This window comes from Panulirus ornatus, chromosome 62 (genome assembly GCF_036320965.1).
Source record: "Panulirus ornatus isolate Po-2019 chromosome 62, ASM3632096v1, whole genome shotgun sequence".
Taxonomy (NCBI): domain Eukaryota; kingdom Metazoa; phylum Arthropoda; class Malacostraca; order Decapoda; family Palinuridae; genus Panulirus; species Panulirus ornatus.
Window position 1 is genome coordinate 12,571,627 of NC_092285.1, and position 15,760 is coordinate 12,587,386.

Below are 15,760 nucleotides of genomic sequence, written 5' to 3' on the forward strand. Positions count from 1 at the left end.
AGGAATAGTGGTTCCAACAATGTTGTATGGTTGCGAGGCGTGGACTATGGATAGAGTTGTGCGCAGGAGGATGGATGTGCTGGAAATGAGATGTTTGAGGACAATGTGTGGTGTGAGGTGGTTTGATCGAGTAAGTAACGTAAGGGTAAGAGAGATGTGTGGAAATAAAAAGAGCGTGGTTGAGAGAGCAGAAGAGGGTGTTTTGAAATGGTTTGGTCACATGGAGAGAATGAGTGAGGAAAGATTGACCAAGAGGATATATGTGTCGGAGGTGGAGGGAACGAGGAGAAGAGGGAGACCAAATTGGAGGTGGAAAGATGGAGTGAAAAAGATTTTGTGTGATCGGGGCCTGAACATGCAGGAGGGTGAAAGGAGGGCAAAGAATAGAGTGAATTGGATCGATGTGGTATACCGGGGTTGACGTGCTGTCAGTGGATTGAATCAAGGCATGTGTATGGGGGTGGGTTGGGCCATTTCTTTCGTCTGTTTCCTTGTGCTACCTCGCAAACGCGGGAGACAGCGGCAAAAAAAAAAAAAAAAAAAAAAAAAAAAAAAAAAAAAAAAAAATATATATATATATATATATATATATATATATATATATATATATATATATATAATATAAAGGGAATATATATATATATATATATATATATATATATATACATATATATATATATATATATATGTCCTGTCAATGGATTGAACCTGGCCATGTGAAGCGTCTGGAGTAAACCATGGAAAGTTTTGTGGAGCCTGGATGTGGAAAGGGAGCTGTGGTTTCGGGGCATTAAACATGACAGCTAGAGACTGAGTGTGAACGAAAGTGGCCTTTGTTGGCTTTTCCTAGCACTACCTCCAGCACACAAGGGGGGAGGGGGTTGCCATTTCATGTGTGGCGGGGATGGATGAAGGCATCACGTATGAATATGTACATGTGTATATATGTATATGTCTGTGTATGTATATGTATGTATACGTTGAAATGTATAGGTATGTATATGTGTGTGAGTGGGCGTTATGTATATACATGTGTATTTGGGTGGGTTGGGCCATTCTTTTGTCCGTTTCCTTGCGCTACCTTGCAAACGTGGGAAATGGTGAATAGTATGAAAAAAAATATATATCCCTGGGGATAGGGGAGAAAGAATACTTCCCACGTATACCCTGCGTGTCATAGAAGGCGACTAAAAGGGGAGGGAGCAGGGGGCTGGAAATCCCCCCTCTCGTTTTTAGTTTTCATAAAGAAGAAACAGAGGAGGGGGCCAAGTGAGGATATTCTCTCAAAGGCTCAGTCCTCTGTTCTTAACGCTACCTTGCTAATGCGGGAAATGGCAAACAGTATGAAAAATAAAAATATATACTATTCGCCATTTCCCGCATTAGCGAGGTAGCGTTAAGAACAGAGGATTGGGCCTTTGAGGGAATATCCTCACATGGCCCCCTTCTCTGTTCCTTCTTTTGGAAAATTTAAAAAAGAATGAGAGGGGAGGATTTCCAGCCCCCTGCTCCCTTCCCTTTTAGTCGCCTTCTATGACACGCAGGGAATACATGGGAAGTATTCTTTCTCCCCTATCCCCAGGGATAGGGGAGGGTGTAAGGAGGGTGTAAGGAGGGCAAGGAATAGAGCGAATTGGAGCAGCGATGTGGTATACCGGGGTTGATGTGCTGTCAGTGGATTGAATCAAGGCATGTGAAGCGTCTGGGGTAAACCATGGAAAGCTGTGCAGGTATGTATATTTGCGTGTGTGGACATATGTATATACATGTGTATGGGAGTGGGTTGGGCCATTTCTTTCGTCTGTTTCCTTGCGCTACCTCGCAAACGCGGGAGACAGCAAAAAAAAAAAAAAAAAAAAAAAAAAAAAAAAAAAAATATATATATATATATATATATATATATATATATATATATTTTTTTTTTTCTTTTTTTTTTCCAAAAGAAGAAACAGAAAGGGGCCAGGTGAGGATATTCCCTCAAAGGCCCAGTCCTCATCCTCTGTTCTTAAAGCTACCTCGCTAATGCGGGAAATGGCGATTAGTATAAAAAAAAAAAAAAAAAAATTATATATATATTCTGGAAGGAGATAAATAAAGTGCGTAAGACAAGGGAGCAAATGGGAACTTCAGTGAAGGGCGCAAATGGGGAGGTGATAACAAGTAGTGGTGATGTGAGGAGATGGAATGAGTATTTTGAAGGTTTGTTGAATGTGTTTGATGATAGAGTGGCAGATATAGGGTGTTTTGGTTGAGGTGGTGTGCAAAGTGAGAGGGTTAGGGAAAATGATTTGGTAAACAGAGAATAGGTAGTAAAAGCTTTGCGGAAGATGAAAGCCGGCAAGGCAGCAGGTTTGGATGGCATTGCAGTGGAATTTATTAAAAAAGGAGGTGACTGTATTATTGACTGGTTGGTAAGGTTATTTAATGTATGTATGACTCATGGTGAGGTGCCTGAGGATTGGCGGAATGCGTGCATAGTGCCATTGTACAAAGGCAAAGGGGATAAGAGTGAGTGCTCAAATTACAGAGGTATAAGATTGTTGAGTATTCCTGGTAAATTATATGGGAGGGTATTGATTGAGAGGGTGAAGGCATGTACAGAGCATCAGATTGGGGAAGAGCAGTGTGGTTTCAGAAGTGGTAGAGGATGTGTGGATCAGGTGTTTGCTTTGAAGAATGTATGTGAGAAATACTTAGAAAAGCAAATGGATTTGTATGTAGCATTTATGGATCTGGAAAAGGCATATGATAGAGTTGATAGAGATGCTCTGTGGAAGGTATTAAGAATATATGGTGTGGGAGGCAAGTTGTTAGAAGCAGTGAAAAGTTTTTATCAAGGATGTAAGGTATGCGTATGTGTAGGAAGAGAGGAAAGTGATTGGTTCTCAGTGAATGTAGGTTTGCGGCAGGGGTGTGTGATGTCTCCATGGTTGTTTAATTTGTTTATGGATGGGGTTGTTAGGGAGGTGAATGCAAGAGTTTTGGAAAGAGGGGCAAGTATGAAGTCTGTTGGGGATGAAAGAGCTTGGGAAGTGAGTCAGTTGTTGTTCGCTGATGACACAGCGCTGGTGGCTGATTCATGTGAGAAACTGCAGAAGCTGGTGACTGAGTTTGGTAAAGTGTGTGAAAGAAGAAAGTTAAAAGTAAATGTGAATAAGAGCAAGGATATTGGGTACAGTAGGGTTGAGGGTCAAGTCAATTGGGAGGTAAGTTTGAATGGAGAAAAACTGGAGGAAGTGAAGTGTTTTAGATATCTGGGAGTGGATCTGTCAGCGGATGGAACCATGGAAGCGGAAGTGGATCATAGGGTGGGGGAGGGGGCGAAAATCTTAGGAGCCTTGAAGAATGTGTGGAAGTCGAGAACATTTTCTCAGAAAGCAAAAATGGGTATGTTTGAAGGAATAGTGGTTCCAACAATGTAGTATGGTTGTGAGGCGTGGGCTATGGAGAGAGTTGTGCGCAGGAGGATGGATGTGCTGGAAATGAGATGTTTGAGGACAATGTGTGGTGTGATGTGGTTTGATCGAGTAAGTAACGTAAGGGTAAGAGAGAGGTGTGGAAATAAAAAGAGCGTGGTTGAGAGAGCAGAAGAGGGTGTTTTGAAATGGTTTGGGCACATGGAGAGAATGAGTGAGGAAAGATTGACCAAGAGGATATATGTGTCGGAGGTGGAGGGAACGAGGCGAAGTGGGAGACCAAATTGGAGGTGGAAAGATGGAGTGAAAAAGATTTTGTGTGATCGGGGCCTGAACATGCAGGAGGGTGAAAGGAGGGCAAGGAATAGAGTGAATTGGATCGATGTGGTATACCGGGGTTGACGTGCTGTCAGTGGATTGAATCAGGGCATGTGAAGCATCTGGGGTAAACCATGGAAGGCTGTGTAGGTATGTATATTTGTGTGTGTGGACGTATGTATATACATGTGTATGGGGGTGGGTTGGGCCATTTCTTTCATCTGTTTCCTTGCGCTACCTCGCAAACGCGGGAGACAGCGGGAGAAAGAATACTTCCCACGTATTCCCTGCGTGTCGTAGAAGGCGACTAAAAGGGAAGGGAGCGGGGGGCTGGAAATCCTCCCCCTCTCAATTTTTTTTAATTTTCCAATAGAAGGAACAGAGAATGGGGCCAGGTGAGGATATTCCCTCAGTGGCCCAGTTCTCTGTTCTTAACGCTACCTCGCTAACGCGGGAAATGGCGAATAGTTTGAAAAAAAAAAAAAAAAAAATATATATATATATATATATATATATATATATATATATTTTTTTTTCTTTTAAACTATTTGACATTTCTCGCGTTAGCGAGGTAGCGTTAAGAACAGAGGACTGGGCCTTTTTTGGAATATCCTCACCTGGCCCCCTCTGTTCCTTCTTTTGGAAAAAAAAAAAACGAGAGGGGAGGATTTCCAGCCCCCCGCTCCCTCCCCTTTTAGTCGCCTTCTACGACACGCAGGGAATACGTGGGAAGTATTCTTAATCCCCTATCCCCAGGGATAATATATATATATATATATATATATATATATATATATATATGAACAAAGGAACTGGCTATGAAACTTACTTAAGTGATAAATAAGAGTTCTTAGTATGTACCAAAGTAGGCACAGGTTTAATCTTTGATAATCACTACTTGATATCTACAGGATAATAAAGCATCAGTAAGCACAGTAAGAATAAATTTTCTGAAAATATCCCTCCTGATCCTCTTAAGTTTTATCAAAGTGTGACTTTCCTGTCACCATTTCTTTCCTGTATTCATTAACACTAAATTGAATAAGCAAGATGTTGAAGATCCTGTGCTGTGTGCATTTTATTTGGTACTATGATTAAAATGACACATTCACTCAGTTTCAGCTCAAGACATAATGAGCTTAAGCTCAAATTACATGCTTCAGAAGAATTTGTGCCTTTGAGAACAAACATCCTGCAGCTCAAAATTGCTGAGCATCTCATACTTGTGGTAAGATCTGAATTTCTTGTAAAAACTAATTTCAAATGTCAATGATACCTAACAGGTTCATAAGCACAACCATGCCAAAAACCTATTTAATTAATGGAGATGATGGGTGTTAAATAACATATCTGATAGATTAAAAAAATAATCACCATTATTAAAGATTTAGTATCCTTAACCACAGAAAAAAAAAGAGCAGTATGTACATGAACTATATTACAAACACAGCACTATCATACATTCCACCACAAGCTTAGCCCATGGCAAGCCAGCATTTACATAAAGCCATATCAAACACATGGGAAACTGGAATGGTGGACCCCAGACATCTATCTATAATAGCCCAAAACAATTTTAATGACTGTGTAGTCAAAACTATTGCAACGGATAATCGTTAGGTCACAGGCATTAGAGTCAATTTTGTCAAGACCCAAGTCAACCACAGAACAAGATTTAGAAGAACTTTACAGTCAGAGACAAATAAAAACCAATTGCATTAGTATCAATGTCAGCTAAAGGGGTTACAAAGGCATATAAGACTATCATGATGTCACTTCCAAGCACAAATGACTAGCTCCCAGCCCCTAATATTGAGTTACACTATTTTCAGGATCATATCATATCTTTATCAAGAACTGATACCAAACTTCAGATTTTTACAGCAGACTGTACACCATGCAGGAGAAAGTAACGTTAGGCAGCAAGAAATGGTGTAATCTCCTTTAAAATTAATTGCACCCCTAATGGCACATATGCATCAAAACTGCTCAAAGACTGCTTCTTAATATCCTATAATTGGTTTAAGATATCTCACTTTGCCAGGAAAAGCCATATCTATGTTATCAGTAATCACAAATTATTCTATCACACAAAGATTGCCAAGTAAGCAAATGTCAATAAAAACTACTCATAACACTATGGTTAAGCCACCTGGCACAGCAGCAATGAGTAGTCATTCTCAACAAAGAAAGGGCATTTTCTCCATCGAAGACCACATGCACAAGAATTAAAAAGTTTACACAACAGCATAACCTCTTCATGTTCCTGAAGCTCAAGTAAAATTTTGTGCCATATTTGTCATGAGCATTATATTTTCATTTACATGAAACAGTGTACATGTAATCATTTCAAAACTTTTCACTTTTTTGGTATATCAGATTTACTGTACAAATGAAAATCTTTTTTATCAAGTAATTCCAACTTGCAGATATATCTTTTGTCCCCTTACCCTGGATACTTATAAGTGCATTTATAAATCATGGTCTTGTGATGCCTGAACCATTCAAATGTTCCATGAGACCAAACTTTTGCACATCCATCTAACCAAAACACAACCTCTCTCATCTACTACATGGGAGGCTCAGATTTTGGAGAAGATGCTCCAGAATTTTGTGTCTCTGCACGTTTGATGTATAAGTTAAGGAGTTTCAACTTTGATCCAGTCAGACTTTCAAGGTGTGGCCGCATAGCTTCCTCACCCACTGCGTTGTGAAGGGCCACCATGCAGAACACAGATGCCTTGCGGACACAAGATTCTTTGTTGTCATATGCCTGGATAAAAACAAAAAATATTAATCACTGCATACAACTATAGACATTAATCTACATCTGTTTGTATTCCTGTAACAGGAAGAACGGATATTGGATAATTATTTCCTTTCCTTGTGCCAACTAAATATCATGCATTGACTTTTCCTTCATAAGAAAAGTTTTTCCATCAATTAACAACTGATAAGTCTGTGAGGGGAGAAAAAACTACTTTTAATTTCTACTGAAAAATGAGACCAGTAAAAATCAGTCAGCAATTCTTTCTTGTTTCATTGTCAAATTTTACTAATATTTCTAGAATATATATTGATATTGAACACCTAAGTTTTTTAGTCATGTTAAAGTTTAACCTTTATGTGGTTAGCTTGCTACGTTGTACATTGTAAGTATCTTGCTAACTCTAAGTCTGTAATAAAAAACTCATCTATAGCTCATGCCTTGCATCCATACAAAGTTGTCCCACATAGAGACCTTTCTTTCCACAAGTTCCTCAATGCCATTATGGGTTAAACAAGACAAAGACAATAAAACTCCTATGGGAAAGCCTTACTTGAGTTAAGGAAATACTGTATTAAGATTCGTCAATTATCTGAAATGTTCAGGAAATTTTTCATTGGCAACTTACTTAAAAATACTATCAAAGCAGTTTCCTTGTACTTATCAGTCAAGCTATGAGTGGGCTAATCCATTTAGTATTCTTTTTGGCTATCTATCTATATCTCTGACACCTGTTCCCTTTGGAAACTCCAACATGGGGGTAGAAACAGCAAAAGAGTCTCCACAACTTGTGAACTCCAGTGTTGTTTCTTAACCTTTAGTGCCTTACCCTTAACAGAGGCTCCTATCTCATGCTCCTACCGACTACTTCTACCTAATGTTCCAATGTGTGACGGAGATAATGTATGTTTTTGGACTAAATGCCAGCAGTCCATGTGCGGATGAAGCAAAAAGAAAAGACAGCTACCTGGGTCAGATGGCACTCCTTTTTGAGATACCAAAAAAAATGAATGTTAAGAAGCAGCGAATTACTTGAAATCTTTCATGGACTACCAGTCTGTATGAGTTCAGGATTGCTCTATAAATGCCATCACTGTTGTAACAAATGTAATATCATGTGCTGGTGTTTGTTTGGTTTGGTTTAGTAGCATGTATAAATGATAAATAATCTCAGTACGCTAGAGTTAAATCCATTACAAATAAACTTTGAACAGTCTGAAGAAAACCAAGTGGAACTAGATATCTTTTTGCTACCTACAGAGGCAAACACCAGCTCATCATCTGATATCCCCATAACAAATATTTTAGTGCATATCAAAAGTTTGGTAGCAATTTCAGCTATGATCTCTGTCTCTAGAACAGCATAATTTTCAGTAATTGAAAACCTCAACAGAGTGTAAAAGTAGATCAACAATATGAGAAATCTAATCTTTAAAACATATAAAATTATTAATTACAATGAAACTTATGGTGATCAAGAGAACACAATCAAATCTTATGCCTGCTCAAAAAAATCTTATCCATGCAAAATAATATCATAATCAAAATATGAGCCACAACCTAATAGTCTTCCATGACATACAGTAACTTATGTTAAATATTTTGACTGGTGTCTTTACTACCTTAATCAATCCAGGCATGATTTCTGGCAAAGCTGCAGCCACAATAGATGGTTGGTGAGCCTCAACTAATTTATTGAGCATTTTGATGGCTGCCTGGTTGACTGGATACTCCCCCATCTGTATAAGTGGTTTTAAGACACGAATCACCACTTCTGGAGGGAGAATTTCTGCTACAGTGCCAGCACAAACCTGATGTAAAGAGATAATGTATTAAAATCATGATTAATACAGATGTGTGATGCTTTCATTTTTGTACAGCACATAAAAAGTAAATAACTTTTATCCACTTTATAATATATTCCATGGAAATACAAGTTCTTAGAAATGGAAAAAAAAAGTACAACACTTACAGAAGCAGCCCGAAGCACCTCTTTTTCTTTATCAGCATGTGCATTAAGAACTCTAAGGATGATTAGCTCAGAAAAACTTAGGAAGTGATGAACCAATGGACTTCTTCGCATCATTTCAGTGAGTACTGCTAGCACCAGCGCTCGCTGACCACCGTCATCACATGTAAGACATTCTAGTAGTAACCGTAAAACAGCACGAAAGTTTTCATTCCACACAAGAGTGGACCCAGTACGTGCCAATCTGATAAGGCTAGTTAGGGCACCACGTTTCTCAACAGACCGCCCTTCTTCAGTATTGCCAAGTTCTGCTACAACCCCTGACATCACTTCAGCATCACTCTCTTGTCCATCCCCTGTGAAGACAAGGTCTCCTTTAGTTTTTGTTCAAATAATTCAATGAAGAAAAAGGAATGATACAATGACTTGTATCTTAAAGAAAAATCAAAATGCAAATAGCAATGCTGTGCCTGTTTTAGAAATAATAATGTGTGACACCATATTCACAAGAAAGAAAGCTACATGACCTCCATGTCCTTCCATCTTACCTCAAGCTGTCACATGTATCACCCCTGCATCCCATCCTCCTACTCACTCATCATTGCCCCATGCCAAAACAAAGTCAATTGAATTACTTTTTTAATATTTTTTTTGTACATATGGTACTCACTTGTCACCGGGGATGCATTCTTAGAAATAAAAACCTGACACAAACACTGGAATGTGGATCACATTTTATCATCCGATTCACTAGAATAGTGGGAGTTATATTCCTGGGGTAGATATCTCGACCTACCATTCACAGAAAAATGGGAATAAAATGTCAAGAAATATATGTTATTAATCTAAGAAGTTATACAAAAAATAAAGCAAAGAATATTTGAAGTAAAATATATTTATATCTGCTTATTTATTTTGCTTTGTCGCTGTCTCCCGCATCAGCGAGGTAGCGCAAGGAAACAGACGAAAGAATGGCCCAACCCACCCACATACACATGTATATACATAAATGCCTACACATGCATATATACATCTTTTTTGTTATAACATAAAAAAGATGCAAAAAAATTAATACCATTGCCAATATACTGCATATTTCAACTATATATACTATATATATAAACTAAACAGAAATTAAAATCTTTCATGCAGGCAACATAATAAACATACCCAAAATCAAACAAAAGAAGCCAAAAAAAGAAATACCTCTACCCAAATCATCATCTGTGAGGGTGTCCAAGCCATTTCTAGAGGAATCAGACATCATGGACAGTTGACGATGTGTAGGAGATGAAACACTTGAGGATCTTCCTGAGAGAACACCATTAGTATCTTCAGAATGTTTATCATCCACTGCGTCGATATTTCGAATGTCAGCACCACCAGCTGATAACTGGCTGATCCCAGAATCCTATTAAAGATACAAAAATGTATATACATATAAATGGGATCTTGGGGCAGAAATTAATTGTGTCTTACTGTTATTTCATAACCCAAAGACCCCTATGCTACAGTTTCTTGCCAGCTTCAAGGATGTGCTAAAAGCAGCAGCATGGAGGTCTGCACTCCTTTGGAGTGAGTTCTTTGATGAGACTGAACTCTGATGATAAAACATTACCAAACATGAGCAGGCCATGTTAGGTAATGCCATTATATGTGTATTTGTAGGCTGTTAATACAGCTCTGGTAGCAAAGTTGAGTAAGAAACTGTAGTGTCAGGTTGCTATTGTCTGATTGTCAGGTCATCTGCATATGAAAGGACCTTCATCTTGAGGTTTGCTAGAAGTTAGAGGTTATGTAGGAAGATATTCAAGATGGAGAAAGACCTGCTCCTTAGGGAACTCCATTGTAGAGTTTTAGGGTTCCTGAGATGAAGCCATTTTGAGTGACTCTGCCATGGTGACTGGCTATGAAACTGACCAAACACTTTTCATCACTGTTGTGGAGGGAGGTGGCACACATCTTTTGTGTGAAAATCTTTCAAGGTTTAACACTGAATGCTTTGTTGATGTGTAATGCCACTAGTACTGTTTATAAGGGCAGCTATGGTTGGTTGAAGTCATCTAGGACATGTTGTGGGAGGTCAGTATGTAGCGTAGCAGTGAATTGGTTGGGTCTGAAGCCATGTGTGTGGGATATTTTGTTGACTTCTGTTGTGGAGAGTTTCACATAATTTGGACAATGAGGGTGGAGGTGTGATACTACAGAAAAGAAAGAGTAAATCAGGCAGTTTGGAGGGTTTTAAGATTGGCATTCTTTTAGCAAGCTTTCTGATATTAGGGATTTTGTTGTGTAACCTGGGGTAATTAAAGATATCTGTTAGTACTTGCATTGTGAATGGGCCACTGTATTTTATGTGAAAATTTGGAATGCTATCAGGGATTGTAGCAGGAGAGTTCTTCCAGGTTTTAAATGCAATGCTTGCATCAGTGGGAGTGGCAGTTGTCTCTGGATGGATTCTGTGTTGGTATTCAATGATTTTCTTATTTAAGTAGGAGGCTGATTTGTGGGAGATTTTTGAGTGGTGTCTGATGTGTATGTCTGTGTATTCTTTGGGAGAAAGGATTTCTAATTGGAATAGGTTGGAACTGCTTCATGAGTGGAGGCTGGATTGATGTGGTAAGTGTGGATCTTTTATATCATGAGCCAGAGTTCACTGCTGTGGGTCTTGCTTTCCATTGTGGAGAGGAAGGAAAGCCAGTTTTCAATGTAAGTGATTGGGTTAAAGATGGTGTTACTTAATTTGGATTAATTTTCTGATATCTGTTTGATGATAAATGGTTTTGATTAAGCTGGTTTCTTTTCTCTATGAGGTAACTTGTGGGGAGAAGTGTGGGTTTTATTACTTTCTATGCCCTTGTGGTATGCGCTTTTTGCTGGCTTGGTAGGACTTTTCGATGAAGTGTGAGACAGCATGATCTATGGATAGCAAATCACCTATACTGAAGTTCTGGAGCATTGCTTCTATGTAGTGTGTAATGGATGGCCAAGCTACTTTCCTGTAGTTTGTGTAAGTCTTTTTTGATGATCGTGTGGATTGGCTAGGCCAGGTACAGTGTTACCAGGATGGGTAGGTAGTCAGAGAACAATTTGTGTATTGTGTTCCATGCTGCTGTGTATGTTGAGCTGGTGAGAAGGTGATGTCTGGCAAAGTGATGGGTTTGGAGTCTGGATGTCTGGATGTGTAGTTTATGAGCAATTCACCTTCAGATCTTAGGAGTGATCACATAAGTTATCATTATTTTTTTTCCTTATGCTTGATCACCGTTTCCCGCATCAGCAAGGAAGCACCAGGCAACAGACAAAGAATGGCCCATCCACTCATATACACACATGCCCATACACACACATATACATACATATACATGTCAACATATACATACACATATACACATGTACATGTTCATACTTGCTTGCCTTCATCCATCATTGTTACTACCCCATCCCACAGGAAACAGCATCGCTACCCACTGCTTCAACAAGGTAGTGCCAGGAAACAGAAAAAAGACCACACTCGTTCACACTAAGTCTCTAGCTGTCATGTGTAATGCACAAAAAGCACATCTCCCTATCCACATCCAGGACCCACACCCCTTTCCATGGTTTACCCCAATGTCTCACATGCCCTGATGCAGTCCACTGACAGCATGTTGACCCCAGTAAACCACACTGTTCCAATTCACACTATTCCTTACAAGCCTCTCATCCTCCTGTACATTCAGGCCCCGATTGCTCAAAATCTTTTTCTATCCAACCTTCCACTTCCAATTTGGTCTCCCGCTTCTCCTTGTTCCCTCTAACCTGTCACATGTATCCTCTTTGTCAATCTTTCCTCACTCATTCTCTCCATATGTCCAAATCATTTCAACACACCCTCTTCTGCTCTTTCAACCACGCCCTTTTTATTTCCATACATCTCTCTTACCCTTTCATTACTTACTCGATCAAATCAACTCACACCACATGCAGTAATCACTTATACTAAGTAATGAGCTATATCAGAGCATATCATTAGTATCTTTTTAGTAACTAGCTATATCAGAGCATATCATTACCATCTTCTTAAAAGCATTCAGTGATGGTTTTACATCATTCCGCTTTCATCCATTTGTATATGTCTATTGAAAATCATATTATGTGAAATAACGTATCTACGCAATTTTTTTTTTTTTTTTGCTTTGTCGCTGTCTCCCGTGTTTGCGAGGTAGCGCAAGGAAACAGATGAAAGAAATGGCCCAACCCACCCCCATACACATGTATATACATACGTCCACACACGCAAATATACATACCTACACAGCTTTCCATGGTTTACCCCAGACGCTTCACATGCCTTGATTCAATCCACTGACAGCACGTCAACCCCGGTATACCACATCGCTTCAATTCACATTATTCCTTGCCCTCCTTTCACCCTCCTGCATGTTCAGGCCCCGATCACACAAAATCTTTTTCACTCCATCTTTCCACCTCCAATTTGGTCTCCCTCTTCTCCTTGTTCCCTCCACCTCCAACACATATATCCTCTTGGTCAATCTTTCCTCACTCATTCTCTCCATGTGACAAAACCACTTCAAAACACCCTCTTCTGCTCTCTCAACCACGCTCTTTTTATTTCCACACATCTCTCTTACCCTTACGTTACTTACTCGATCAAACCACCTCACACCACACATTGTCCTCAAACATCTCATTTCCAGCACGTCCATCCTCCTGCGCACAACTCTATCCATAGTCCACGCCTCGCAACCATACAACATTGTTGGAACCACTATTCCTTCAAACATACCCATTTTTGCTTTCCGAGATAATGTTCTCGACTTCTACACATTCTTCAAGGCTCCCAGAATTTTCACCCCCTCCCCCACCCTATGATCCACTTCCGCTTCCATGGTTCCATCCGCTGCCAGATCCACTCCCAGATATCTAAAACACTTCACTTCCTCCAGTTTTTCTCCATTCAAACTCACCTCCCAATTGACTTGACCCTCAACCCTACTGTACCTAATAACCTTGCAAATATATTGAATTATTAACCACTTTAGTTGTATGATTAATACTATCTTAGAGTGCCTAAACTTTAGGAGAGTATAAGCAGTTAAGACACCAATCTGATATCTGAATTATTGTACCTGTGATGTTGAATCTCTATGTTTTTCTAAACTCTCAAGGTCAAAGCTGTAGTTTTGGATCTCTGCAGTTGTGCGCTTCAAACTTCTGAAAAGGAAAATTCTAAATTATTCTATAAACCAGGTAAAGCAGTAAGAAAATGGAAGGGAAAGAATAAATAATACTAATATACACCACAGTTTCAAGAACACAATAGACAAGTAGGCAACTGAATTTCATTCACAGAATAACACCAGATATTAGTGCAGCTAATCAAGAAAGATGGTTTCATCAGTAAAAGGAAAATCCTTAAGTTGTATAAAATAAACCATCATACTGTAATCCTACAGAAAAGTATAACTGGAAGGGTGTTCCATGGAAGAGTAGCATCAATGCAGAATAAATTAACTGGAGTGAAATAAGATTGGGTGAAAATATTATTCAGAAAATATCACAAACATCCCCATTAAGTTCTGTGGCTAAAGTTATGATCCAGATTAGTGAAGTTCCACATCAAAATTATTCATATGGGGCCTAAGACAAAATCCAAACTAGAGTTATGTTTCTTATGCCAATCACATCTTTAGATGCCTAGAAACAAATGAATAAGGATTAACAAGAAGATAATTTCATGTTTTCAATCTATGACCAAGGTTAAGTCGCAGGATAGTGTGCAACTGCCAACACCCACGGAAAAAGCCATCCCTAAATATATGTCATGCTAAGCAGGTGATACAAGAAAGCAAAACACTGAGGTTTTCTTTCTATCAATTTAATTAGTCTTTGCTTATAACCTGTATAAACCATGGTAAAGAGAGCTTATTCAATCAATAAGTGTACATTTCACACTTTTCAGTCATGCACCAACTTCCCTAAACTGTTTCACCATCACATCCAAACAAATGCTTACCTATATGTTATGTAAAACTTTACATATATATCAAAATATCTCTTTGCAATTTCTCATTCTTCTCTAATTTCTTCACCCATTTATCCATACCATTTTGTGTAAATACCCACCTATAATTACAATATGGGGATGAAGCTTTACACTTGTGGGGCCAATTCCCCTAAATCTATTATCAATCAAGTTTTTGAACTCCTGTGTCCTTATTGCATTCAGTTTCTTTTCTTTCAAACTATTTGCCATTTCCCATGTTAGCAAGGTAGCGTTAAGAACAGAGGACTGGGCCTCTGAGGGTTCATTACACATTATTCAATTATCCACATCTCTGACACTACATAAAGACTTCTTAACATCTTTTTTTCATAAATTTCTGATCTAATTTCTTGATATGACTTATGCTTACTTTTTCTTTGCATCTTTCAAAGACCTATCCACACTGCCATTGTGATTTAGAACCTTGAAGGCTTTAATAAAAGTCAACCCTTGATTTTACTGTTGTTGGTAAATTCATAACCTTTAACTTAATTCTATTTCATGTACCATATTTCCTGTCCTGTGAATTTTCTCTATTAGAATACTTTAACCTTTAAAATATTCTCTTCACCTTCAAACATTCCTTGGAAGAAGTCTTAACCCCACATAGTTTAATTTTTTCTGCTTCTGTTTTAATATACAGCTGATTTATCATACCATGAGGATACCATTGAGGTCTCTTCCATTGCCATACAGGAGCAGAAATTTCTTTTTGCTCACTCAGAATTCCTATAACCACCACTAAAGGTGCACTGTTGGTGACCTACAGGGTTTGCGTAAAAGATGACCCTGCAGAAAATATGCAGACTGTCGGATGACTTAAGAGATAATACGTATCAGTAGGTCAGGAGAGGAAACAATAACTCAAGCAGTGAGAAGATACACTGTAAGTGACTTAGAGAGTAATACATAGCAGGATTACATAATGAGGGAGGCCTGGCTAGGTAGTCATCCCTATCACCCTTAGCTTAGCATTTCATCAACTGACAGAAATCAAAGAACAACTTTGCCCACTTGACTCTTCCCCTAATCCTCAGATGATGGATGACTCACAGAAGGGTAATTTAGTACGGCACATGGCTATTCATACAAAAGAGAAGACTTTTGAATATTCAGTGCCAAAAGACCTTCTTTTATCAAAGTGCTTTAGTGTGTCAAAAGACAACTCATAGAGGAGAGAAGCCATATGAATGTTCACATTGTCAGAAGACCTCTCACCCACAGTAGTTTTGTTGCATCAC

The 15,760-nt window shown here is 38.8% G+C and overlaps 1 protein-coding gene across 14 annotated transcripts in view; it reads right to left on the bottom strand.

Moving 5' to 3' along the window:
* Positions 1–5,362: 5,362 nt before the first annotated feature.
* The window catches only part of chb (chromosome bows), a 238,667-nt gene continuing 228,269 nt past the window's right edge, over positions 5,363–15,760 (bottom strand). For 13 of the 14 annotated variants that reach the window (XM_071656220.1, XM_071656217.1, XM_071656214.1 and 10 more), the window contains 5 exons: positions 13,603–13,687; positions 9,677–9,881; positions 8,474–8,826; positions 8,124–8,312; positions 5,363–6,507 (listed from right to left, as the gene is read on the bottom strand). In XM_071656220.1, coding sequence (XP_071512321.1) covers positions 6,304–6,507; positions 8,124–8,312; positions 8,474–8,826; positions 9,677–9,881; positions 13,603–13,687 — 1,036 coding nt within the window. In that variant the 3' untranslated portion in view covers positions 5,363–6,303. The remainder of the gene's footprint in view (positions 6,508–8,123; positions 8,313–8,473; positions 8,827–9,676; positions 9,882–13,602; positions 13,688–15,760) is intronic. The other variant, XM_071656212.1, reaches the window with a different exon arrangement.